This window comes from Bos grunniens, chromosome 6 (assembly GCF_055505025.1).
Source record: "Bos grunniens cultivar Pamir isolate PY7600 chromosome 6, Bosgru_T2T1.0, whole genome shotgun sequence".
NCBI classification, from domain to species: Eukaryota; Metazoa; Chordata; class Mammalia; order Artiodactyla; family Bovidae; genus Bos; species Bos grunniens.
The window spans coordinates 1780996-1805588 of NC_141170.1; the positions used below are offsets into that span (position 1 = coordinate 1780996).

Genomic DNA, 24593 nt, shown 5'->3' on the forward strand with positions numbered 1-24593 from the left:
TCAAAGTAACACTTTGAATTTTTCTCTGAAAAATTTTTCTCTGAACTTTCCCTTTAAGTATATCTCATAATATCAGATAATGTTTCCACTTGGTTTCTTTTTTAGAAATTCAGGAATTTCCATGTAGTTTTCCCCCCTTTCACCGGGTAGTTTAATAGGTGGCTTTTAGATTTCCAGATGGGAGAGCCTCTCTTATATTAATAATTTCTAGGTTTTGGACTCTGTGATTCGAGAGTATTGTTTATATTTCTGCTTTTAATTACGGGTAATTTTAAATTACTGGTATTATCTTTGTGACTAGTTTTTGTGATTGCTCTGTGTGCATTTGAGATAAAAGTATATTTTCTCTGTTTTCATGGTACAAAACTATATCTAAATACATGTTTATATCCATGATATATTTTGAATTATGTTCGAGTCTTCCATGCCTTTCTTGGCTTTTGCCCTCTTAATCCGTATTCTGTTATTATCGAGGTTTTCTTTCCCTGTGTTCTGTTTTACAAAGGCGGTTTCTGTGTTACTCGGTGCGGCTTTATTATTAAAGCTCTCCTTTTCGTCGTGCTCCTTGCTCTTGGCCTGACTTCCCCTTTGTCCCTCTGCTTCTGTTTGCCTGGCGGGCACCTCTGTCATGCTCCCTTCGTTTCTGGCCTTCCTGAGTCGCTTGGTTTTAGGTCATTCCCTTATATACAGCTTCGACGCCTGAGTCCTACTGTGTGAGCCGTATTGACAGTCTTATGTGCCGCGGGTGAGGTGAGCCCCTTTCCGTGTGCTGCTAGGACAGCCCTGACATGACTGTGTGATTATTAGACCTGTTCCCTGTGTGTGTCCTCTCTCTGGGTGCCGTGTTCGCTTCGCTGCTTCTTCCCCTAAATGTCGCTGTTTCAGAACACCTGGGGCGCTCTGCCTGTGCCCCCGGCCCCGCCCCGCAGGCCCCGCCCCGCAGGCCCCGCCCCGCAGGCCCCGCCCCGCAGGCCCCGCCCCGCAGGCCCCGCCCCGCAGGCCCCGCCCCGCAGGCCCCGCCCCGCAGGCCCCGCCCCGCAGGCCCCGCCCCGCCCCTGGTGGGCCGTGGCCCTGCTTCCTGCCGGGGGCAGCCGCACACCGGGCGCCTTCGCTCCGCTCCCCACTTGCCGTCCCTTCTCGCCCCACTCTAAAGCTGCGCTGTGTCTGCTTTGTCGTCAGAGCACGTGGTGCTCGTAGGTCTGCACGTGAGTGAGCACGCAAGCACCCGCCTCCTGTAGAGATTGTGGGCGCGTGTCCTCCCATCAGGGCCGGGGCGAGTCCTCCAAGCTCCAGAGAAGCGTGCGGTTTCCATGGTCTGCACGTGAGCAGCCAGCCAGGCCTGGACTGTCTTAAGTCAACTTTCTCTCCACTCTGGTTAATACAGTTTATTTGTGCAAAAAATGTATGTCCGATACTGAACCTGGCTATAGTTTCATCCTACTTTTTCCTTACACCACGATTTTTGACCCTGGTTGTCAGATCTGATCAGAAGAGTATCAGAAATCACTTTATAGAGGCAGCGTCCCCAGCAGATGCGCCTCTTGCTGTGTTTCTTTTCTGTGGTTGAAGCTGCTCTTCTCTTGGAACTATCATATTTGTGGAACAGCTTGCGATTGGGCTTTCCAAGTTGTCATTTTCTTGACTCCTGTAAACCCTCCTGGCTCAGTACATCTCTCCTCGTGTGCAGTGTCCCTGAGCAGGGGTGCCCCCCGGCGGTGCTGGCGGGAGGTGTGTGCCGGAGGCCTGGAGAGCGAGCGGTCTCTGCATGGGAGGAGCAAGCCTGTGTGGATGGGAGGGTGGGGTGGGGGGACGCAGCACAAAGCAGCAGCAAGGATGGGGCACAGGCATCCCTGGCTAATGACGGGGAGCGTGCCCAGCCTGCTGACCAGGGGCGTGAGCGTGAGGAGCGGAAGTGGAGGGGTGCGCCTGTGGCCGAGTGGGATGGCTGCACGGAGGAGGTAGCTCTGTGCACGTGCGGCCCAGCAGAGGTCGGGGTGGGGTGTTGCTGTTGGTGTCCAGCTGTGGGTGAAGCCAGGGGGACAGGGCTTCAGGGAAGGACTGGGCAGTGAGGTCTGTGTGGGGGGTTGTTGTCCTGCTGGTCCTGGGGGCGGCGTTGCTGTGGCGGGTGGGTGTGACGGCCCCTGCCTGCCGCTGGGACTCTTCAGAACTGTGGGCAGCAGGTGTGCAGCTAGGCCACGGCTCCACTACTGTAACTGTTACAGGGTGTACTCCGTTACCCTCCTGTGCAAATGCCCAGTGAGAGGAAGAAAGAGAGTCTTTATGGAAGATTCCCAAAGTTGTCCCATGCTAACGTGGGGACAGGGTGGAGAGCGGCCTTTCACAGAGCGGCAGCGGTGGTCTGCACGCTCCTTGGATGGAGCCTGCTGGTGCGCAGGGCACCACGCACCCCCCGCCCCGAGCCCCCCCAGTGTGTAAGTGTGCGCAGATCGCGCCTCTGGCACCTGAGCTCAGGCAGGAAGCGCACCGCATCCTGCAGGCCCCGGACGGGGGGCAAAGCAGAGGAGAGAGTTAAGGACCCCAGTGGTGCCGAGGCTGCCTGCTGTAACCTGTCTCCAAGGAGGGCTCCTCACCTGCAGACTGAAAGACAGCCTTGCTGTTTGGTTGGGACAGCGTCAGGCTGATGATAAAGTCTCTGGAGGGTCGTCAAATGAGCCGAAGGCCCGGGAGGGCCGGGTTCCTCCAGAGGCTGGATCCAGGGCCCAGACGTGCCTTGCGTCTCCTGGCAGCCCTGCCCCTGCCCCTCCAGCGGGGACCCGGAACCAGGAGCGTGGCCTCTCGAGGGCTCTCCCCAGGCCACAGCCCTGCGCCGCCTCTGAGGGGCCTTCACTCCACACGAGTCAGCTCATCCCACGGTCGGGTGTTGCCAGGCGCCCGAGTGGTGTCCGCCCACCGCTGGCCCTTTGCAAAATCTTATCCTGGAAAAGGTTGTTAGTTTTTGAAGTAGTTGAAGTAAAACCAAATGCTTTGTTCCGTTCTGGTAAGATGGCCTGCTATTTAGTTGACTTACCTCTTTCATTTTGCAGATGATGTCTTTCTGCCTAAAGATATCGACCTAGACAGTGTGGACATGGATGAGACAGAGAGGGAAGTGGAGTATTTCAAAAGGTAAGTGTTAGGCCTGGTGTCTGAGGCAAAAGGGGCTCCGTGTGGCACCATGCATGCCCCGCCCAGAGCACTGCCGTCAGTCAGGGGCAGAGGTCGTGTCAGCGGCCCGCAGCCTGGCCACCGTGCCGTGTCACACCCGCACACGAGCACTAGCCTCCGCGCCCTCGTGGTCACCGCCCCCTTCCCCATGTGTGTGGAGCACGCGCACGCGCCTCCGCGCCCTCGCGGTCACCGCCCCATTCCCCGTGTGTGTGGAGGTGGGTTTACGGCGTCACAGTGCATCTCACAGCGGTCCTCGCCCGCAGCGTCCCCAGGGGCCGCGGGCCCGCGCCTCTGTCCTCACAGGTCTTCCCACTGATCTTTATCTGTGCTGGTGTTGGAACAGGGATAGGGCATGCTCTTAAGGTGAAAAGTAACATTTTGGATAATATATTCCATTTTTCTGGTATGCACATGTTTAATAATGTTTGTCATAATTTCAGTAATATTTTGTCTATTTGAGCTACGGCAAGAAATTTTTTTCTTTAAAGTGCTTTGTTCTTTATTTAGCAGTACTTTAATTATTTTTTTCAGAAAACACACACATACAACTCAAAAAAGAAGCAGTTTCCAATGTCATTAATTCATATTTGAGATATGAAATTCTAAGTGTTTCTGAAAACTATGTTTATTGTATAATGTGCGTGCGTGTGTTTTAACTCGTAGGAGATGATAAAGCATTTGCTAAAGTTAAGCATTTCACAATAAAAACTCTTAACTAGGATAGAAGGGCACATCCTTAACATGATATAGGGTATCCATAAAATACAGTGAATGTTATACTTAATGGTGAAACATTAAAAGCTATTCTTTGAGATTAATAATGTTAATAAGGATGCCTCTTATCACAACTTTTATTTCTAAAGACATAAAAAGAAACAAAGGGATAAGGATTCAGATGAAGACGTGGAATTGTCATTCTCAGATGATAAGAACGTGTTTGTACAAAGTCCAAAGGAAGGTACAGCTAAATTATTGAATTCCTCCACAGTTTGCCCTGAAGCTGGGTTCTGGAGGGCAGGGAATGGAATGATAGGGCATTTCTTGGATGTTGGTGACACTTTGGAGGAAAGTTTCCCCAAGGTGGACCTGCAGGGTTCATGCAGCTTATACTCACAGATGACTTACTATAACAAAGATTGTCAAGCACCCAGGACTTAGGACAAACAATAAAAATCTAGAAGTGAAAAACAGAATTGGTAAAATCAAGGTCTCAATAGACAGGTGATGGATTTGACCTGCTGAAGAGGGAGTGAGTGAGCTGGAAGGCACACTGGAACGCACTGAGAGGCAAGGAAACCAGCAAACGTGGCGAAGGGCCCGGAGACGAGGGGCTCAGTCTAATGCACGCCTGACCGAAGCCCCTCCGAGAGGAGGTGGAGAGGCCACGGAAAAGCAGGATTTAAAGAGACGACGAGTTGCAGAACTAATGAGAAATACGAATCTACAGAATCAGAAACACAGCATATACCAATAGGATAAACAAACAGAAATCCACTCCTCCACGTGGCATTTGAAATCAGACCATGGAGCGCTACGTAGTGTTCAGAAAAGATCGTCTATAATTATGGATCCCACAAACTTCTTCTTTCCCGTAATAAAGAAAAGCTGCAGGAGCATGCTGCAAAGAGACCTGTTTAAAAGGAAACTGTAAAATTATACTTTAAAAAAAAGAAATTGGGAATTCCTTGGCAGTCCAATAGTTAGAACTCTGCTTGCACTGCAGGGGGCATAGTTCCATGCCCGTCAGGGAACTAAGATCTTGCGAGCCATACAGCATGGCACCAAAAAAAAGGAAATTGAGCTCAGGAGATTAGTCTGATATACACAGGAAGGGATGAAAAAACTTCCTGGTAGATCTTGGTAAATGTCTAATTGACATTATACTTGAAGGAACCCCAGTACTGAGCATCAGCAACTTGTCTGCTCAGTGTGATGTGATCAGAGCTGAGTATCCTCAACCCCTTTTTTATTGTTAGGGTAGTTACCATTCAGACTGAACCTGAATGGACTGGACACAATTCTAACAGCAAACGTTAATACAAATAAAATGTATAAACTGGTAATCAGTAGGAGGAATTAAAAATCAAAACTCGAAAAACAAGTGCAGAGAAAGTACAACAGACAGATTTTTAAAAGATGATAGAAGTCCAGTTGTCTCAATAGCCATTATAGGCAGTAAGCAGAAAGAATATAGTTTGTCAGACTGTGTTAAATTTTTTTCATGTATATACACATAAATATGTATATATGCTACATACAAGAAAATAACCTGAACTGTAATGGAGAGGGACAGGGGTCTCCCCTGGGGGCTCGGTGGTGGAGAACCTGCCTGCCAGCGCGGGAGACACATGCTCGCTGCAGTCTGGGGAGGTCCCCCCACAGCTGCCTGAGCCCGGGCTCCCCGACAGGAGACGCTGCCACGAGGAGCAGCACCGCTCACTGCAGCCAGAGAACAGCCACGAAGCGCCGGCGTGGCCAGAAGTCAGTCAAACCGTTTCCTTAGAAGAGCGAGGCGGAAATACAGAGAAAGACAGCTGTTCCAGATGTGTTATTCTCAGATGGAATGTATTTTAACACAAGGGATAACTGAAGTTTGCTGCCTAATGATAAAATGTTCCATTTGTTAGGAAGAAATAGGAATTTTAAACCTATGTATTTAATAAAACAACCTCAAGTTACAAAAAGCAATTTGGGCTTTACAGAGAATTAGACACAATAAATGGGCAAAATAAAGGACAGAAACAGTAGGGACCTCACAGAAGCAGAAGATACTAAGAAGAGAAGCGAGAACACACAGGAGAGCTGTACAAAAAAGATCTTCACGACCCAGATACCATGATGGTGTGATCACACACCTGGAGCCAGACATCCTGGAATGTGAAGTCAAGTGGGCCTTAGGAAGCATCACTATGAACAAAGCTAGTGGAGGTGATGGAATTCAAGCTGAGCTATTTCAAGTCCTAAAAGATGATGCTCTGAAAGTGCTGCACTCAATGTGCCAGCCAATTTGGGAAACTCAGCAGTGGCCACAGGACTGGAAAAGGTCAGTTTTCATTCCAATCCCAAAGAAAGGCAATGCCAAAGAATGCTCAAACTACCGCACGATTGCACTCATCTCACACGCTAGTAAAGTAATGCTCAAAATTCTCCAAGCCAGGCTTCAATAGGACGTGAACAGTGAACTTCCAGATGTTCAAGCTGGATTTAGAAAAGGCAGAGGAACCAGAGATCAAATTGCCAACATCTGTTGGATCATCGAAAAAGCAAGAAAGTTCCAGAAAAACATCTACTTCTGCTTTATTGACTATGCCAAAGCCTTTGACTGTGTGGATCACAACAACTGTGGAAAAGTCTGAAAGAGATGCGAATCCCAGACCACCTGACCTGCCTCCTGAGAAGTCTGTATGCAGGTTGTGAAGCAGCACTTAGAACTGGACACGGAACAACAGACTGGTTCCAAATAGGAAAGGAGTCTGTCAAGGCTGCTGTATCTTGTCACCCTGCTCATTTAACTTGTATGCAGAGTACATCATGAGAAATGCTGGACTGGATGAAGCACAGGCTAGAATCAGGATTGCCGGGGGGAAATGTCAGTAACCTCAGATATGCAGATAACACCACACTTACGGCAGAAAGCTAAGAACTAAAGAGCCTCTTGATGAAAGTGAAAGAGAGTGAAAAAATTGGCTTAAAACTCAACATTCAGAAAGCTAAGATCATGGCATCACTTCATGGCAAATAGATGGAAAAACAATGGAAACAGTGAGAAACTATTTTGGGGCTCCAAAACCACTGCAGATGGTGACTGCAGCCATGAAATTAAAAGACACTTGCTCCTTGGAAGAAAAGTTATGAGCAACCTAGACAGCATATTAAAAAGCAGAGACATTACTTTGCTGACAAATAGCCATCTAGTCAAACCTATGATTTTTCCAGTGGTCGTGTATGGATGTGAGAGTTGGACTATAAAGAAAGCTGAGCACTGAAGAATTGATGTTTTTGAACTGTGGTGTTGGGAGAAGACTCTTGAGAGTCCCTTGGACTGCAAGGAGATCCAACCAGTCCATCCTAAAGGAAATCAGTCCTGAATATTCATTGGAAAGACTGATGCTGAAGCTGAAGCTCCAATACTTAGGCCACCTGATGAGCTGACTCATTTGAAAAGACCCTGACGCTGGGAAAGATTGAGGGCGGGAGGAGAAGGGGACGACAGAGGATGACATGGCTGGATGGCATCACCGACTCGATGGACGTGAGTTTGAGTGAACTCTGGGAGTTGGTGATGGACAGGGGCCTGGCGTGCTGCAGTCCGTGCGGTCACAAAAAGTCAGACGCGATGGAATATGAACCAGCCGTAAAAATGATGGAATAACGCATCTGCAGCGACATGGGCGGACCTGGAGGTCATCACAGTAAACGAAGTAAGTAAGAGAAAGGCGAGTGTCATGCGGCATCAGTCGTGTAGAGTCTAAAGTACGACACAAGTGCACCGATCTGTGAGACAGGAAGAGAATCACAGGCCTAGAGAGCAAACCGGTGGTCGCCGTGGGGGAGGAAGGTGGGGAGGGTGGAGTGGGGGTTCGGGATCAGGAGATGCAGACTCGTCCGCGGAGAAAGGGTGAGCAGGCTCCTCCATGCAGAATTGGTGAACAACAAGGTCCTCCCGCAGAGCACAGGGAGCTGTGTGCAGTGTCCTGTCATCAACCGTATGGAAAAGAAGATGGAAAGGTACACAGGCGTGACTGAGTTACTTCAGTGCACAGCAGAGTAACAAACACCGTAAATCAGCTGTACTTCAGGAAAACTAAAGGAAAGGTTCGCTCTTGAGAGCACTTCCACTGAAGCCTTAAATGCTGGAGTTGGGTAGTAAAACCTGAAAATCAGTGAGTTACGGATTTCATTTGAGAAATTAGAAAAGCCACAGTAGAGTAAAGGTGGAACAAAGAGGTAATTTACGTAAGAGAAACAGTGAGACAGGAGCCAGGCAGCGGCACGGCCGGAGTCTGACTCTTTGACATAAAAACGGGGTCTCAGGCCCCGACCCCAGGGAGTCCCCACTTCACGTTAGGGAAGAATTGCAACATGGACGCCAAAACCTGCTAAACCAATACCAGAGAAAATGAGCAATTGCAGATTTGTTTCTCTCGTGAATGTTAGACGTGAAAATCATCAAGAAAATACATTTCAAGTAACAACAGTATGTTTTTAAAAAGCGGCATGTGACCAAACTGGCTTATTCCGGGATTGAATTACTATTAGGAAGTGTTTTTTGCTACATTCATATATGAAAGAAGAGGCATGCAATCATTTCAGTGGGTTCAGACAATACCTTTGCTAAGATCTTAGCACCCATTTATAATTAAAAAAAGAAAAAACAGTAAGCAGTGGAAGAAAGTATCCATAGCCTGGAAAAAGGGCTCCAGCAGCGGAGAGAGAGACATAGGCGGAGCGTCTCCCAAAGTGGGAGGAGTGTGGAGCGCGTGTGGAGCGGAGCCCGTCGTCAGCGAGGCTGCTCAGCCCTGCACACGGGTCCCGAGGGACAGAGGGACGGGAGTGGAGACCAGGGGCCCAAGACCTGCAGGGAGCAAGCAGGCTTTCACTTACAGCGAGCTGATCGTCTGGGAAGTTCAGGGCACGCCGCACAGTGTAGCAAGAGCCGGCTGTAGGATAAGTGCACCCAAGTTAGTTATTTTTCTCTCCACATTGGTAATACAGAAACAGAGTTTGAATAAAGACAGCAGTCATCACAGCGCCAAAGTCTGTGCCGTGTCCACGAATCGGGAGCCGTGGGGGCCACAGAGGGGCGTGGAAGACCCAGGTCTCAGAGGCTCCATGTGCGCACTTGCAGGAGGGTTGGCACCTTAAGTCGTTGGGCTTCCCCAAGGTCATCTGTAGATTTAAAGCCCAGGAAGGGTTCTGTGGGATTCAGCGCAGTGTTTCTGGAGCACGTGGGGACGGACCTGCGATACAGCCCGGGGAGGACTGACACAGCAGGAGAAAGGGACGGAGCTGAGCCGTGTGCACCATGAACACTGCTTACACGCTGCACGTCAGACAAGGCCCAGCGCGCGAGAGCGCACACGGTGATGCCACTCACGGGGACTTGGAATCAGGCAGACTGAAGTACAGCGTTCAGTGCCTGCTGCTCAGCCCAGCAGCTCCTCTCCAGGGGTCTCCCCAAAAGCTCCCAGGAGAAGAGAGTGGATGCTCGCACCGAGACTTGTTCCTTGACGTTCCTGCAAGTCTTACTTATAGCCCCAACCTGCCAGTGACCCCGAGGTCCACGCAGACGAGCAGATAGACAGGCGACGCTCCCTCCACCCAGGGGCTGCTGTGGGCCACGTGGGTGCTCCGCGGAGGCCAGACCCAGGGTGGGCGCCGAGGCCCCACTGGAGTGAGGTCCAGGCAATGGGGGCAGCGTGGGGAGACAGACAGCAGGTGGCTGGCCTGGGGCCGGGGCGGCCAGGAGACTTGGGGCGCCGTGGACGTGCCCTGCGTCCTGCGCGATGGGATCATTTCCCAGACACTGCCTGCACTTTGTTGTAGGTCAGTTATACCTCGGCGAAGTCTGTTTTTAGAAATGAAGTGTCTTGTTCAGGGATGTATACACAGGTGTTAGGACTGTAAAGAAAGGCACGGGGGTGATCAGCGTAAAAAGCCAGGTCAGTGATTCCTTCCGAGGTGAGGAGGGCAGGGCCTGAGGTGGGCTCGGGGCGGGAGCATCTGGTGCTGGCAGGGGCCCCGGCCTGGCTGCTAACCCATGGTATTCACTCTGTATTTATTCTTTATATCATGTGCCGGGCTTAGTTGCTCACTTGTGTCCGACTCTGTGTGACCCCATGGACTGTAGCCCGCCAGGCTCCTCTCTCTGTCCATGGGATTCTCCAGGCCAGAACACTGGAGTAGCCATTTCCTTCTCCAGGGGATCTTCCCAACTCAGAGATTGAACTCAGGTCACCCGCATTGCAGGCAGATTCTTCACCATCTGAGTCACCAGGGAAGCCCTTCTTAGACACACCAACCATAAAATAAAAGATTGATAACTTAAGCTACACTAAAATCAACAACTTGCTTTTTAATAGAAAAAGTGAGAAAACAGTATTGCAGCGAGCATGTCACAGGATTCACGTCAAGATGTGTAAGCGTTGCAGCATGTTACGGAAAGACAAACAGACCTCTTGACAGGTGGGCAGACGAAGCAGTCGATGTCCCAGAAAGCTTGTGACGGGTTCCCCGTGGAGGCCTCAGCCAGCTGGTGCTGGGAGTGGCCGGGGCCCCGCTGCAGGCAAGAAGCGGAGCATCAGGTGCCCCCGAGGAAAAGAGCTTGGCGGATCCACTGAGCTTGTGATGGCCAATCCTGTGCCCCTGGGATCCCGTGCCCAGCCCCGCCATGTCCGCGCCGGGAGTGCCCTCCAGGGTCCTGTCCGCTTGGTGTGGTACAGCCTCGCGGCAGGACCGCACGCCCACGGTGGCGAAGGACGCAGCCGAGTGGAGAGGTGCCGTGCGCCTCTGCGTGTGCGGGTCAGCCCCAGCCCCTGCGGATGCCTGCGAGGTCCTGACCCTGCAGAGAACCATGAGGGCCTGTGGTGACCAGGCCGGGCTGGCTGCGTCCGGGGCTGAGCCCCGCGCCCGGGGTTGGCCGTGCGGGGTTCTTTTGCCCAGCGCTGGGTGCCCAGGCTTTTACGTGACAGTCAGCCGCACGTGGGTGTCGCACACACGAGGGCTTGTCTGCGTGGCAGTGTGGAACACACCTGAGGGCAGTGTTGTCGGGGAAGGAGGTGGGCCCGCTGCTGCCAGCGCCCCTGAACCTTGCTCAGGTTCAGGCCCGGAGCCGCTGAGCGCCCTGGCTGCGTGTGAAGGAGGCGGCAGAGGTGGAAGCTTCCGGAAGCTCTAAAAGTCAGCCTCACTGGACTCGGGGTTTGGGTGCTGGGAGATGGTGCACCCCTTCGCCGGGGGGCAGGCAGCCGGAGGCATCCCCTCCCTGGACAAGAGTCCTCTGGGCCACGGCTCCAAAACCAACCCTGGATGAGGTGGGAACGCTGCTCCTGCTGGACGAGGGACAGCTATACCATTTTCTGGTTTAATTCAAATTCCTGCTACATGAGGGAGGGAAGGGTGAGGATTTCAGAAATGATGCAAAAGCTTTTGAAAGAAAACATCCTTTCCCTCATTGAGTGCAGAACTTGGCAGTCACTGCCGGGGAACCAGCTGCAGAGCAGACAGGCCTGGAGGCACCGGCCTGGGGGCCTGGGGCATCGGGCTGCACTGAGCTGCCCTGAGGGTGGCGGGGAGCAGTGTTGTGTGTCCCGGTGGTGCAGTCGTGTTTCACATCACACCCTTGTGACTCGTGGGTAAGGGAGGGCAGGGTGCCGGCCGTGGCAGAGCGGGGCCAGGCCCTTTCCCTGCGGATTGAGAGGAAAAGACACAGAACCGCAGGGGTGTCCGGGGCGCTGGCCGGTGTCCCGAGGGGCACCGTCCTCCCCAGCGGCCGTGGCGTCAGGTTCCCGCTGAGAGCTGGGGTAGGGGGGTTGCTGGGGTCTCAGCTCCGGCCAGGCTGTGCCGCCCCGCCCCTACCCCCCACCCCATGACTGTGCGGCCTCTTGTTTTCCAGGTTCTGTTTGGATTCTGCCAGGCAGACCCGACAGAGACTGTCCATCAACTGGTCCAACTTCAGCTTGAAAAAAGCCACCTTTGCTGCCCACTGAACGAGGATGCTGGAGAGGGCGGCGCGGCGGCCGGCCCGGCCCCTCGACGAGAGCCTGCTGCTCGGCCGCGCTGTGAGCTCGTGTGCGTGTTGTCTGTGCGTGAGCCGGACGAGCCGTCCCCGCGCGGCCGGCCCTCTGCGTCTCGCCCCGTCCCGCCACCTGCCCCCGGGGGGCTCCACCCAGCTCCGCCCGCGTCCACCGATGGCCCGGGCGGGCGGGCCCGCCGTCCTCCACAGTCCACTGTCCAGAGTGTCCACGTCGCGCGTCCGTGTCTGACCCCCGACTTGTAGCCAGCTTGTGTAAGACCCCGCAGAACGAGACCGTTCCGAGCAAACACCCACCAGTACTCACACCATGAAGTCTGTAGAGTGTACAACTGTATTAACACGGAGCCTGCCTGGCTACTTTTTTAACATATTGTTAAGTAATATTAAAATCATGTCTTTCTTTTTGAAAGATGGAATACATTAGTACAGCAGGAGACCTGGTCTGCTTGCTTTGTGCCGGGGTCGGGGGTCAGGGGTGAGTGGGCGTCGCCCGCGCGTCTCAGCCCTGGTATCCTCCCCGCCCTCCATCCCGCGGGGCCCGGGGCTTCCACGCACCGCCGGGCCGGGCCGGGCCGGGCACTCCGCTGTGCACTCCGCTGTCGGGGCGCGGGGGGCGCTGGAGGAGGGCGGGGGCGCTGCAGGGCCTGGGGGCGGGGCTCTGGCCGCGACGCGGAAGCTGGAAACGTCTCCTGGGGCACCTGTGAGCAGCGCTGGCCCCGGCTCCCCGCACCCCCTGCAACACTAGCTCCCGCTGCTCGCGGCCCCCGGGTGACACGGCTTCCACGCGCGTCCCTGAGGGAGGGGACGCGGTGAGAGCCCGCTTCTGAAAACAGCTCGGTCTGGCTCTTCGCTGGCGAGGTGGGGGCCCGGCCCCGGCGGCGTCTGACGATCCCCGGGGCGTCCAGGGAGCGGGCTGAGAGGAGGCGGGCGGCTCAGAGCGCGGGCACGGGGCCGCCGTGGTCACCACGGGAGGCCTCTCTCACGGGCTGTGCGGACGGGACTGCGGTCTGAGCCCCAGACCAGGCCCGGGGGCAGGGAGGAGCTCACGTGGCTCTGCTGCTGGGGCGGCCCTGACCGGGGTCCAGGGTCCAGGAGGGGCCGGCGGTTGCGGGGAGAGGCGAGGGCAGCAGGCAGGGGCGGTTTGGTCACGCGGCGGGCAGGTCTTTCCTGGACGTCGGATGGTCGGACAAAGGGAGAGACTGAGGTGGGGCTGTGACCACGGCGGGGAGTCCTCAGGGAGGCGCAGACCCCGCTGCATCCCTGGACCCCAGCAGGGCGGGGCGCCTCCCCTCCCTGCTGAGCTCAGACCGGCTGTGCCCCCCGTTCCCTGGGTGCCCCCCACCTTCCACACCTGCTCTGCCCAGTGGGCCTGCCAAATCTCAGCCTTCAGACCCCTGGAAGCCGGCTGACCCACAGGACCACCCCTGGCGTTCCTGGTCCTCAAAGGGGCGTCTGGGGAACAAGAAAGAGGGTGGATTCAGGCCCCGGGAGGCGCAGAGGCCGGGGAGAGGCCGGGTCCTCTCCGTCACTGCAGTTGGAGCTGGGGGCACGGGGCCCAGGCCTGCGGAGGGAGCCTCACGCGTGCCCAGCGAGGTCACTGCTCAGCCTGGACCCAGCCTCGGAGGGCCTCGTGCTGGTTAGAGGTGAGTGAGCTGTAGATGAAGTAAAGTGATGGCGGCTGGAAGAGAAACAGCAAAGGGGGCTTTTATTGAAACCTGCCGCCTACACACTCATCCCATTAAGGAACCGAAATGTGGTGCTTGTCAATGTCATTAACGCATTCTTTCTTTAAGGAGAAGAACATCGCATATTTCATACTGTTTTACTGTCTTCAACACGAAACCTCTAAGTCATCGCAGAGACGACAGGATGGCAGTGCCTTCCTGCTTCATCTTCACGATCAGGCAGTCGCTGTTCCTTTGGGATCCACCATCCAGTGTTAGGGGAGACAGCGGTGTGGGGCAGGAGAAGATTCAGAACAGCCTGAGCTCTGAAGGACTCGCTCCCCAAACGGGACGCCTGGCAGAGGCAGGCGGGCGGGCGGGCAGGCACCGTGTGGTGTCGGCCACGGGCTGAGCGTGGCTGTGACTCCCGACGCTGGGCAGGAAGAGCGGCTGCAGAGCTGTGCTCCTGCCGTCAGCAGTTGTGAAACCAGGGCAAGATTTTACGCACTGCTCCTGGATGTTGGAACAATGTTTCCTGAGGGAAGGGCCCCCACTTCCTGCCTGGAGGCAGCTGCACACCTGGATCTACCGATCTGTGCACGAGCGGCGTAAATTCCATAAGCCCAGGGGGGCATTTCCACCACCCAGGGCACAGAGACCAGGGAACACGCGGGCACTGGCGTGGAGTCCTCCGTGGGGTCTGAGCTCAGCAGTGGGGTTCTGCTAACCCCTGGGTGGAATCTAAGGCCGAACACAAGCCTCAGAGGAGCAAGCCAGTCCTAAGTATTCACTTCGCTGCCTGCTGGAACAATGCCCGACAGACTTAAACAAAAGTGTCCTGCACGACAAGGTACAGTTCAAAGTGTTAGGATCCAGGCCGTGCCAAGAAGGAAACTGTAAGCCATAAGCAGCTGCTGCTGCTGCTAAGTCACTTCAATCGTGTCCGACTCTGTGTGACCCCACAGATGGCAGCCCACCAGGCTCCCCCGTCCCTGGGATTCTCCAGGCAGGAGCACTGGAGTGGGGCGCCGTTGCCTTCTCCAGCCATAAGCAGAAGAAACGTCAAAAAAGCACCAGAAACGGAGCCAAAGACAGTGAATCTGCCGACAAGAACCTCAGCAGTCATGTTAGGATCTCACGACTGTGCTCAAGCACATAAAGGAAAACGTAAACGAGATGAAGAACTGGAAGCTATAAAAAAAGACCCAAATCCGAAGGGAGAAAAACTGTGTCCAAAATGAAAAATACCCAAGATATAAGTAACAGCTGATTGGAAACTTTGGAAGAGAATAACTGTGGACTCAATGACAAATAGAAACTATGAGAAATGAAAACTGACGTTTCCAGTCCTGTGGCCACTGCTGAGTTTTCCAGATTAGCTGGCATTTGAGTGCAGCACTTTCACAGCATCATCTTTTAGGATTTGAAACAGCTCAACTGGAATTCCATCACCTCCACTAGCTTTTTGTTTGTAGTAATACTTCTTAAGCCACTTGACTTTGCATTCCAGGATGTCTGGCTCTAGGTGAGTGATCACACCACTGTGTTTATCTGAATCATGAAGATCTTTTTTGTACAGTTCTTCTGTGTATTATTACCACCTCTTCTCAATCTCTTCTGCTTCTGTTAGGTCCATACAGTTTCTTTCCTTTATTGTACCCATCTTTGTATGAAATGTTCCCTTGGTATCTCTGATTTTCTTAAAGAGATCTCTAATCTTTCCCATTCTATTGTCTTCCTCTATTTCTTTGCATTGATCACTGAGGAAGGCTTTCTTATCTCCTTGCTATTTTTTGGAACTCTGCATTCAGATTAATATATCTTTCCTTTTCTCCTTTGCCTTTCACTTCTCTTTCCTCAGCTATTTGTAAGGCCTCCTGAGAAGCATTTTGCCTTTTTGCATCTCTTCTCTTGGGGATGGTTTTGGTCACCACCACCTGTACAGTGTTACGAACCTCCATCCATAATTCTTTAAGCACTCTGTCTACCAGATCTGTTCCCTTGAATCTATTTGTCACCTCCAATATATAATCATAAGGGATTTTTTTAAAGGTCATATCTGAATGGCCTAGTGGTTTCCAAGTTTTCATTCTAATCCCAAAGAAGGGCAGTGCCAAGGAGTGTTCAAACTACCACACAATTGTGCTCATTTCACATGCTAGCAAGGTAATGCTCAAAATCCTTCAAGCTAGGCTTCAGCAGCACATGAATTGAGAACTTCCAGATGTACCAGCTGGATTTAGAAAAGGCAGAGGGACCAGAGGTCAAATTGCCAACATCCACTGGATCATAGAAAAAGCAAGAGAATTCCAGAAAAACATACGCTTCATTGACTATGCAAAAGCCTTTGACTGTGTGGATCATTCTTCAAGAGATGGGAATACCAGACGATCTTACCTGCTTCCTGAGAAATCTGTATGCAGGTCAAGAAGCAAGAGTTAGAACCGGACATAGCACAGACTGGTTCCAAACTGGCAAGAGTACGTCAAGGCTGTATACTGTCACCCTGGTTATTAACGTACATGCAGAGTACGTCATGGGAAAGGCCGGACTGGATGAAGCACAAGCTGGAATCAAGATTGCCAGGAGAAATATCAACAACCTCAGATACGCAGATGACACCACCCTTATGGCAGAAAGCAAAGAGGAACTAAATAGCCTCTTAATGAAAGTGAAAGAGGAGTGAAAAATCTAGCTTAAAACTCAGCATTCAAAAAACGAAGATCATGGCATTCAGTCCAGTCACCTCATGGCAAACAGATGGGGAAACAATGGAAAAAGTGTCAGACTTTATTTTTCTGGGCTCCAAAATCACTGCAGATGGTGACTGCAGCCATGAAATTAAAAGATACTTGCCCCTTGGAAGAAAAGTTATGACAAACCTAGACGGCACATTAAAAAGCAGAGACATCACTTTGCCGACAAAGGTCCTTGTAGTCAGAGTTATGCTTTTTCCAGTAGTCATGTATGGATGTGAGAGTTGAACCATAAAGAAGGCTGAGTGCTGAAGAATTGATGCTTTTGAACTGTGGTGTTGGAGAAGACTCTTGAGAGTCTCTTGGACTGCAAGGAGATCCAACCAGTCAGTCCATCATAAAGGAAATCAGTCCTGAATACTCACTGGAAGGACTGATGCTGAAGCTGAAACTCCAATACTTTGGCCACCTGATGTGAAGAACTGTCTCATTGGAAAAGACCCTGATGCTGGGCAAGATTGAAGGCGGGAGGAGAAGGGGACGACAGAGGGTGAGATGGTTGGATGGTACCACAGACTCGACGGACATGACTTTGAGCAAGCTCCAGGAGGTGGTGACGGACAGGGAGGCCTGCGTGCTGCAGTCCGTGGGGTTGCAGAGAGTCGGATGCGACTGAGCTGAAGTGATGCATTAGTTTTCTGGGGCTCCCATAACAAAGTGCCACAAACCACATGGCTTAGAAATGTATTCTCCAGGTTCTGGAAGATTTAAATCTAGATTTCAGGTGTCAGCAGAACTGGTTCCTTCTAGAGGTTGTGAGGAGAACGCTCTTCCTTGCTGCACTCCCAGCTTCCTGTGGTCACTGGTGTGCTTGGTGTCCTTGGCTTATCCATACATCAGTCCGGTACTGGCCTCTGTCCCCATATGGTGTTTTCTCTCTCTCGTGTCTCTCTCTTGCCCTTTGCTTATAAGGACGCAGGTCACTGGATTTGGAGTCCACCCTAATGCAGCAGGACATCACCTTAGATTACACCTGCAAAGACCCTCCCTCTTTCTAAATGAGGTCACATTCACACATTCTGGAGATTAGGACTTCAACATTGTTTGGTGAACTTATTTTTGGAGGGAGACACAATCCAACTCAGCAGGTTTTCTTAATCAGCTTTTCCATTTGCTGAAAACATACAGGAATACCACAGATGTTTCATACATTCAGACATCTTTGTCTCTTGCGATCGTTGACTTCCCGATTAAACTGTTTTCTGAAGGCCCCTGAGGGTTTTCTACATACACCATCTGTCATCTGTGAGTAGGGCCAGTTTTATTTCTTCTTTTCCAATTTTTCTAGTCTTCACTTTATTGCCCAATTGCTCCTGTACCAGGGGGAACTGCAGGAATAAGTGAGCACCTTGCCTGATGGGGCCCTCCTCAGGGAGAGCACTCAGCACGTCATCAAGTGGAGAGTTGGCTGCAGGTCTTCCGGACACACAGCTCTGTCAGACAGAGGACTCCTCGTTTGCTGGGTGGTGGTGGCGTGAGTGGGTATTGAATTTTGTCATATGCTTTTTTTTGCTTCTGTTGAGATGATTATATGGATTTTTTTTGTTTGGTCTGTTGTTATGGTGCATTATTTTTTTAATGTCAAGCAATCTTATATTCCTGTAATAACTGCACTTGGTTATGTTATTTTTTTAGGGTTTTTGCCTCTACATTCGAGAGTCATCTGTCACTTTCCTTTGTGCCCGATCTTCCTCACGTTTCAGTGTCATAGAATGAGTCAGGGCGCACTCCTACTTGGTCTCCTGAGTCTGTAGGACATTGCTATGTCTTTCTTAGACGTTAGGAAGAATTCACCAGTGAGTCACCTGAGACTCTAATTTCCTTTGTGGAAAGACCTTTAATTCCAGCTTCAGTCTATGTAAGTGACATAAGGCCGCTCAGGTTTTCTGTTTGTTCAATTTTAGGAAGCTGTGTGTTTGAAGGACTTGATCATTTCATCTAAGTTGTCACATGTATCAGCTCCATAAACTCTTCATAGCGTCTCACCTGTTTAACATCCTAGAGATCTATAGTGATGCTCATCTTTGACTCCGGATTTTAGCAATTTACGTTTTCTTTCTTCATCAGTCATGCTCTGGGCTTATCAGTCTTATTACTGTTTAAAAGAACTAACTCTCGGCATTGATGATTTTTGTCTGTTATCCATTTCATTGATTCTGCTCTTTTATGATTTCCTTCCGTGTTCTTTGGGCTTAATTTGCAGTTCTTTCGCTAGCATCTTGAGTTGAGCACTTGGATCGTTGACGTCTCACCTCCCTTCATCCTAATACACACCTTAGGCGCTGTTACACTTCCCCTGGTCACTGCTTTCGCTGTATTCCATAATTTTTAGCAACTTGTATTTTTATTTAGTTCAAAATATTTCCAGTTTCCATTGTATTTATTTTCCCCATGGATCATTTAGAAATATGCTGAGTTTATCAGTTATCATTCTGTTGCTGAATTGTGGTTTAATCTCAGTGGTCAGCAGTCACAAATTCAGTGATTAGGCTCTTTGGAATATTGTTGTGACTCACTAATTTGTCTCTCTTGGAAGCATTCCGTGTACACCTGAAAAGAATTACAGTGAGCGCTTGTTGAGTGTAACTTCCATTCTACATATGAATTAGGCCAGGTAGATTATTTTGGTTAAATCTTCTATTCCTTACCGATTTTTTTCCCCTGCTTCTTTCAGTTACTGAGAAATGTGTGTTAAAATCTCCAACTATGATTATGTATTTAGTTCTTATGCTTTATATTGCTATTATTATTAGCTCTGTGCAAATCTGGGTATATTATATACCCCTGATAAATTCACACTTTTATCGTTGTGTGATGTTGATCTTTATTTCTGGTCATATTTTTTGTCTTAAAGCACACTGTTCTTGGTTGATGTTGGCGTGGTGTGTCTTCATCTTTTCTGATGGGCACACAGGCAAGACTTATTTTTGTCCACCGTGACAATGGTCGTTATTCAGTCAGAGGATTTGGTCAGTTTATTTATTGCCACATATGTTGGGATTCTTATCCCCAACCAGGGATCAAACCCCAGGCCCCTGCATTAGAAGTAGAGTCTGGGGGCTTCCCTGATGGTCCAGTGGCTAAGATTCCACGCTCCCAATGCTGGGGGCCCAGGTTCCATCCCTGACCAGGGAACTAGATCCCACGTGCCACAGCTGAGAGTTCACAGGTCACAACTAAAGGACCCGAACGCTGCAGCGAAGGCTAAAGACCTGCGGTGCTGCAACCGAGACCCGGTGCAGCCAAGCAAATAGTTAAAAAAGTAGAGAGTCTTAACCAGCGGACTGCTCGGGGAATCCCTCTGTAACTTTTTAAGTATTTCCGTCACTGCTTCGGTGGTTTCCCTAGAGATTATAATATGCTCCTGTGATTCATCAGTCTACTGTAAGTCAATGCAGAGGCCTTATAACCTGTAAGTGTGCAAGTTGCTTAAGCCTCGTTGTTGACAATCGTCGTTACTGTCAACAATCTGCTCCCCCACCTAAAAGTTCTCGCGGTTGTTTGCATGTCTGAAAACCTTCAAGACATTATTGTTTTAAACAATCAGTAGTCATCCATGTCTACTCATCCCCATGCTCTGCCCTCCTTTCTGTATTTTTATCCAGAATTACTTCTGACCAGCCTCAACAATCTCCATAGTATCCTTATTTCTTTTAGTACCATCTGCTGCATATACTCCAGTACTCTTGCCTGGAAAATCCCATGGACGGAGGAGCCTGGTGGGCTGCAGTCCATGGGGTCGCTGAGAGTCAGGCATAACTGAGTGACTTCCCCTTCACTTGTCACTTTCATGCATTGGAGAAGGAAATGTCAACCCACCCCAATGTTCTTGCCTGGAGAATCCCAGGGACGGGGGAGCCTGGTGGGCTGCTGTCTATGGGGTCGCACAGAGTCAGACACGACTGAAGCGATTTGGCAGCTGCTGCTGCATATGCACCTGGTGAGCCTGTACTTGTGTGGCTGTGTCTTCACGGTGCCTCTTCCCCCACGTGTCTAGAATTTGTTACTGTATAGTGGACTCTGGATTCTGTTACTTGTGTCTGAAGAAAAATGGGTTTTGTCCAGCAGGCCTGTGGATTACTGGTTGGCTACCTAGAAGAGGGGGACGTTTTCGTTTTGCCCTAAGATGTCAACTTTACTCCTAAAATGTGGCCCCTTGAGGGTTTCAAAGGAAAACTGAGGATGCAGCTACCCCTTCTAACCCTGAGGGACAGCCGCTGGGGCCTCTGCTCCGCCCGTCCTGCCGTCCAGCCCTGTCCCTGCCGCAAAATTCATAGAGTCTTACTCTCAGCCCCTGCCCGGTTCAGGGTCAGCCAAGGATCTGAGGGCTCCCCTCCTGTGGCTCCTTTCTCTCCAAGAAGCGCTTGGGTGTCTGCCAAGTCCCCAGCTCCTGAGGACAGAGGCTCCCCGTGACGCTCGAGACCGACGGCTTCCAGTCAGGCTCGTGGACGCTGGAGGGGGCGTGGGGAATCCCACAGAGGAATGGACACCTCAACTCCCCTGGGAGGAAGGCAGAACCGGAGAAAGAGACCGCACGCACTCGCGTGGCGGCAGCTGCTCCAGGCGGAGGGAACCGCAGACCGTGGGCCAGCAGCAGGGGGTTCATATCCCAGCTGTGTCCCCTGCTGCTGTGACGCCTCCCCGCCCGCACTGAGGGCGAGAGGAACCCCTAGCCTCCTGGCTCTCCTGACGGTTAGCAAGGTGATAGGCCCCGTGGCCCTGCGCTGCCCTGCAGGGCTCTCCTTTGCACTCAGCCTGTCCTCGACTCCCGTCTGGACTGGACGACTGGGCTCTTCAGGCCCCAACAGGCAACAGTCTGCAAGCATGTCTCCTCGGCAGCTAACTGAGGCCCAGGTGGAAGTGCGGCCAGGCTCCTACACCCCAGTCCCCCACACACATTCAGGGCAACCACTTAGCAAGTCCCTTTATTACAAAATCGTCAAATGATCACGTGTTCAATTTCTGGGGGTGTGGCGAACACTAGGGCAGCGCAGCGAGTCTCAATGCAGCTCAGTGCTCAGCTCCACGACTCCCAGGAGGCGTCGTGCTGGCCGGCGAGAACGCCCATGGCTGTCCACTCGTGGCCTCTGCCTGGCCGCTTGGGAGACCAGCTCCAACCCCTACCTCTGCCGCCAGCCCCACCGCAAGTTCCCGCTGACCCGAGAGTGGCCGAGACGGAGGCTCAGAAGTACCCCCAGCCTGTGCTGGGGGCCCCGATCCTGATGCGGGGCGCACCGGCCACCGGGCTCACTGGCAGCACTCGGCCACGTGCTTGAAGAGCTCCTCGCCCTGCTCGTCGCTGAAGCACCGCAGGCAGTGGGGGCACTGCAGGTCCCCCTGGCCTCTCTGGGTCACTCCCGAGCACCCGCCCTCTGCGGGGAGGTCCAGCCACTGGGATCCCGTCCCAGGCCTCCGGCCACCAGCTGCCACAGGCTCCGAAGCGTCGGTCTCTAAATACCTGGGAGATCTGCTCCCTGTGTGAATCCGGCAGGAGACTGGCTCACGAGAATCCTAGAAAAAGGCAGGCGTCCGCTCCCGAGGCTGGTTTCGGCTCCAGCGTCTGGAGCCGCGTCCATCGCTGTGCAGGACCCGCACCTTTGCTCTGCCTGGGGCCGAGGCTCGAACGAGGACGTGCCAGGGACGACTGAGGGGTCCGGACCCCCCACCTGTGCCAACGAGGGGGCCACCCCATCACGCGGCACGGAGGGGCCGTGTGCAGGAGCTCCCAGTAGGGGCACGAGCTCAGGACAGGCCGGCGGACGCCACCCTCCGCGCGCACACAAATGCCACCAGGAGGTTTCCGGGCACTGGGCATGGCGGCCCTGCCTGGAGCGGAACCGAGGCCTTGGCAGCCGCAGGAGAGCTCGAAATGCGTGAAAGAGAAACGAAGACGACTCCCGCCCCGGGCCCGAGGAAACCCCGGCTGTACCTGTCTCCAGGACGCCTGGCGCTGCAGCGAGGCCACCTGCTCCTCCAGCTCATGGATGCGGCTCTGCGCCCGCTCCCTGTCCGCCCTCTCCGACGTGAAGTCGTCTTTGTAGGCGAGGATCTGCGAGAGGGCACGCCCTCATCAGGAGGCGGCGGCCCCGCCCCCCGCGTCAGGAGGATGAAGCCCGTCCCCCTATTCCCTCAGGAGGAGGAGGCCCCGCCCCCCGGCGTCAGGAGGAGGAAGCCCGGCGCCCTATCCCCTCAGGAGGAGGAGGAGGCCCCGCCCCCCGGCGTCAGGAGGAGGAGGCCCGTCCCCCTATTCCCTCAGGAGGAGGAGGCCCCGCCCCACTATCCCGTCAGGAGGGGGAAGCCCGTCCCCCTATCCCCTCAGGAGGAGGAGGCCCCGCCCCCCGGCGTCAGGAGGAGGAAGCCCGGCCCCCTATCCCGTCAGGAGGCGGCGGCCCCGCTACACTATCCCGTCAGGAGGAGGAAGCCCATCCCATCCCTTCAGGAGAAGGCGGCCCCGCCCCCCGGCGCCCACGCTGTGGCCGCACCTGCTGCTCCAGCATCTGCACGCGCTCCAGCGCTGCGTCCCGTGCGCTCCTCGCCGCAGCCAGCTCCCGCCGCGCCTCCGCGCAGTCATCCATCTTCTCCTCCAGCTGCGCGTTGAGCCGGGAGACCTCCTTCCGCATCAGCTCGGGCTCCAGGGGGACTTGCAGGCCCTTTAGCTGCGCGTGGAGCCCCCTCACGTACTCATCCCTGCTGGCGTCGTAGCGCTGCCACCTGGCATTGAGGTCCTCGACCTGGGGGTCGGAAAGCGCCCTCGAGCCCGCCCGGAATACGAGACCCGTCCCCACGTGGAGGCCGGCTGCGCCCACTCTGGACGGGGGGACGGGAGAGGGGGGCGGGAGGGGGGGGGCGGGACGGGGGGAAGCACCCGGACGTGGTGACGGCCAAGTCGCTGCCTGAACGCTGGATTGACAGTGATCCCTGCACCTCATTTAGCAACACGCGAATTAACTTCGGAGTGGAGGACAACCGGATGTGCTCAACACGTCCTTTTGGGCAAACGTGTCGGGCCTTTGGGGACCCTGTGTATCAGCCGAAGCGACCTCAGGGCAGGGGAGACCCCTGGGCATAGCAAGGGGAGGCCCCTCACCCACAGTCCGCGCGGGGCGCTCGGCCCGAGTGCGATCTCAGACACTCACGTGAGTCACCTTCTGCCTCAGCACCCGGTTCTCCTCCCGTAACTTCTCAACCACCGCGTGCACAGAGGCGTCCCCTTCCGTACACTTGGGCTGCACGAGAAAGGGACCAGAACCCGTGTGACCGCACCTTCCGTGCGGGCACCGAGTCGCAGACGGCCCTGCAGCCGCCCTGCCCCTGCGGCAGGTGCAATGGAGACAGGAAAGGACAGGCGCTTCCAGAGGGGAGGGTGGTCCTGGCCCCGCCCAAGCCCACCCCACAGAGGGGCCAAGCCTTGCACCGTCTCCACGCCCGAGACCGCCCAGCGTCACAGGGCTGGAGCCAGGGTGGAGTTGGGGCAGGAAGCCGAGCTCGCTGTAAGCAAAGAACTTCCCGGCCCAGGGCCCATGGCCGCCAGGAGCAGGCCCCTCCTTCGGGCCCGCTGTCCCTCCCGTTGGGTGTGTCAAGATGACCACGGTCAGCTTCAGGGGCTGACTGTCTACAACAACCTCCCCTGGGATTGCGAGGCTGGTGGGATTCACCTCTAGAAGCCCAGGCGTGCTGACCCAGTCCCAGCAGGGTGGGCGGGGCTAACCGAAAAGCCATCAGAAATTCAGTCATTTAACAAACCGGATGGATGGCGGTGACATTTTTTTGAGAATTCCCCTCGAATGACAAAGGAACTGCGTGTGCTAACCTGGCGGGCTTGGGAAACCCCGCTGACTCGGCCAAGACCAGCGCTGAGAAATGACGCCTGCTTAGAGCCTCAGCCCAGGCCAACCACGACCGGCTTTCAGATCCCCAGAGAGAAAGGGCCCCATGACTCAGAATCATACGAGTCCACGGCCTGCCCGGAGAGCACTCTGGTTTCTCAAATGTGCCCTGTTCTTTCTGAGGTTCCTTTTTCATGGGATTCTCAGACCGAGGCCCTCCCCGACGCCCGGCCGAGCTGCTGCTAGGGGACTGCAGGGCTCGTCCCAACAGCCCTACATCACAGGGTGCGGTTCTCGACCAAGCTGTCACAGCCCCTGCACCACCACGACCCCACAGCCCCCAGAGGAGCCCCCTGATTTCTCAGGTGGGGGCTTCCTGATGCTGAAACCCACCCACTCCCCTGCACCCACACTGCTCTCCCCCCAT

At 53.6% G+C, this 24593-nt stretch overlaps 2 protein-coding genes across 19 annotated transcripts in view; one reads left to right on the forward strand and one right to left on the reverse strand.

Moving 5' to 3' along the window:
* FAM193A (family with sequence similarity 193 member A) overlaps positions 1-12354 on the forward strand; it is a 146817-nt gene extending 134463 nt beyond the window's left edge. For all 10 annotated transcript variants that reach the window (XM_086404521.1, XM_086404522.1, XM_086404523.1 and 7 more), the window contains 2 exons: positions 3045-3126; positions 11780-12354. In XM_086404521.1, coding sequence (XP_086260647.1) covers positions 3045-3126; positions 11780-11873 — 176 coding nt within the window. In that variant the 3' untranslated portion in view covers positions 11874-12354. The remainder of the gene's footprint in view (positions 1-3044; positions 3127-11779) is intronic.
* Positions 1-24593, reverse strand: part of TNIP2 (TNFAIP3 interacting protein 2) — a 57452-nt gene that overhangs the window by 7654 nt on the left and 25205 nt on the right. Inside the window, exons 3-7 of one of the 9 annotated variants that reach the window (XM_086404545.1) lie at positions 23477-23566; positions 22823-23071; positions 22270-22389; positions 8773-8828; positions 3660-7565 (exon numbers count right to left, since the gene is read on the reverse strand). In XM_086404545.1, the coding sequence (XP_086260671.1) occupies positions 8796-8828; positions 22270-22389; positions 22823-23071; positions 23477-23566 (492 nt within the window). In that variant the 3' untranslated portion in view covers positions 3660-7565; positions 8773-8795. The other 8 variants (XR_015165071.1, XM_086404544.1, XM_086404546.1 and 5 more) reach the window with 8 other exon arrangements.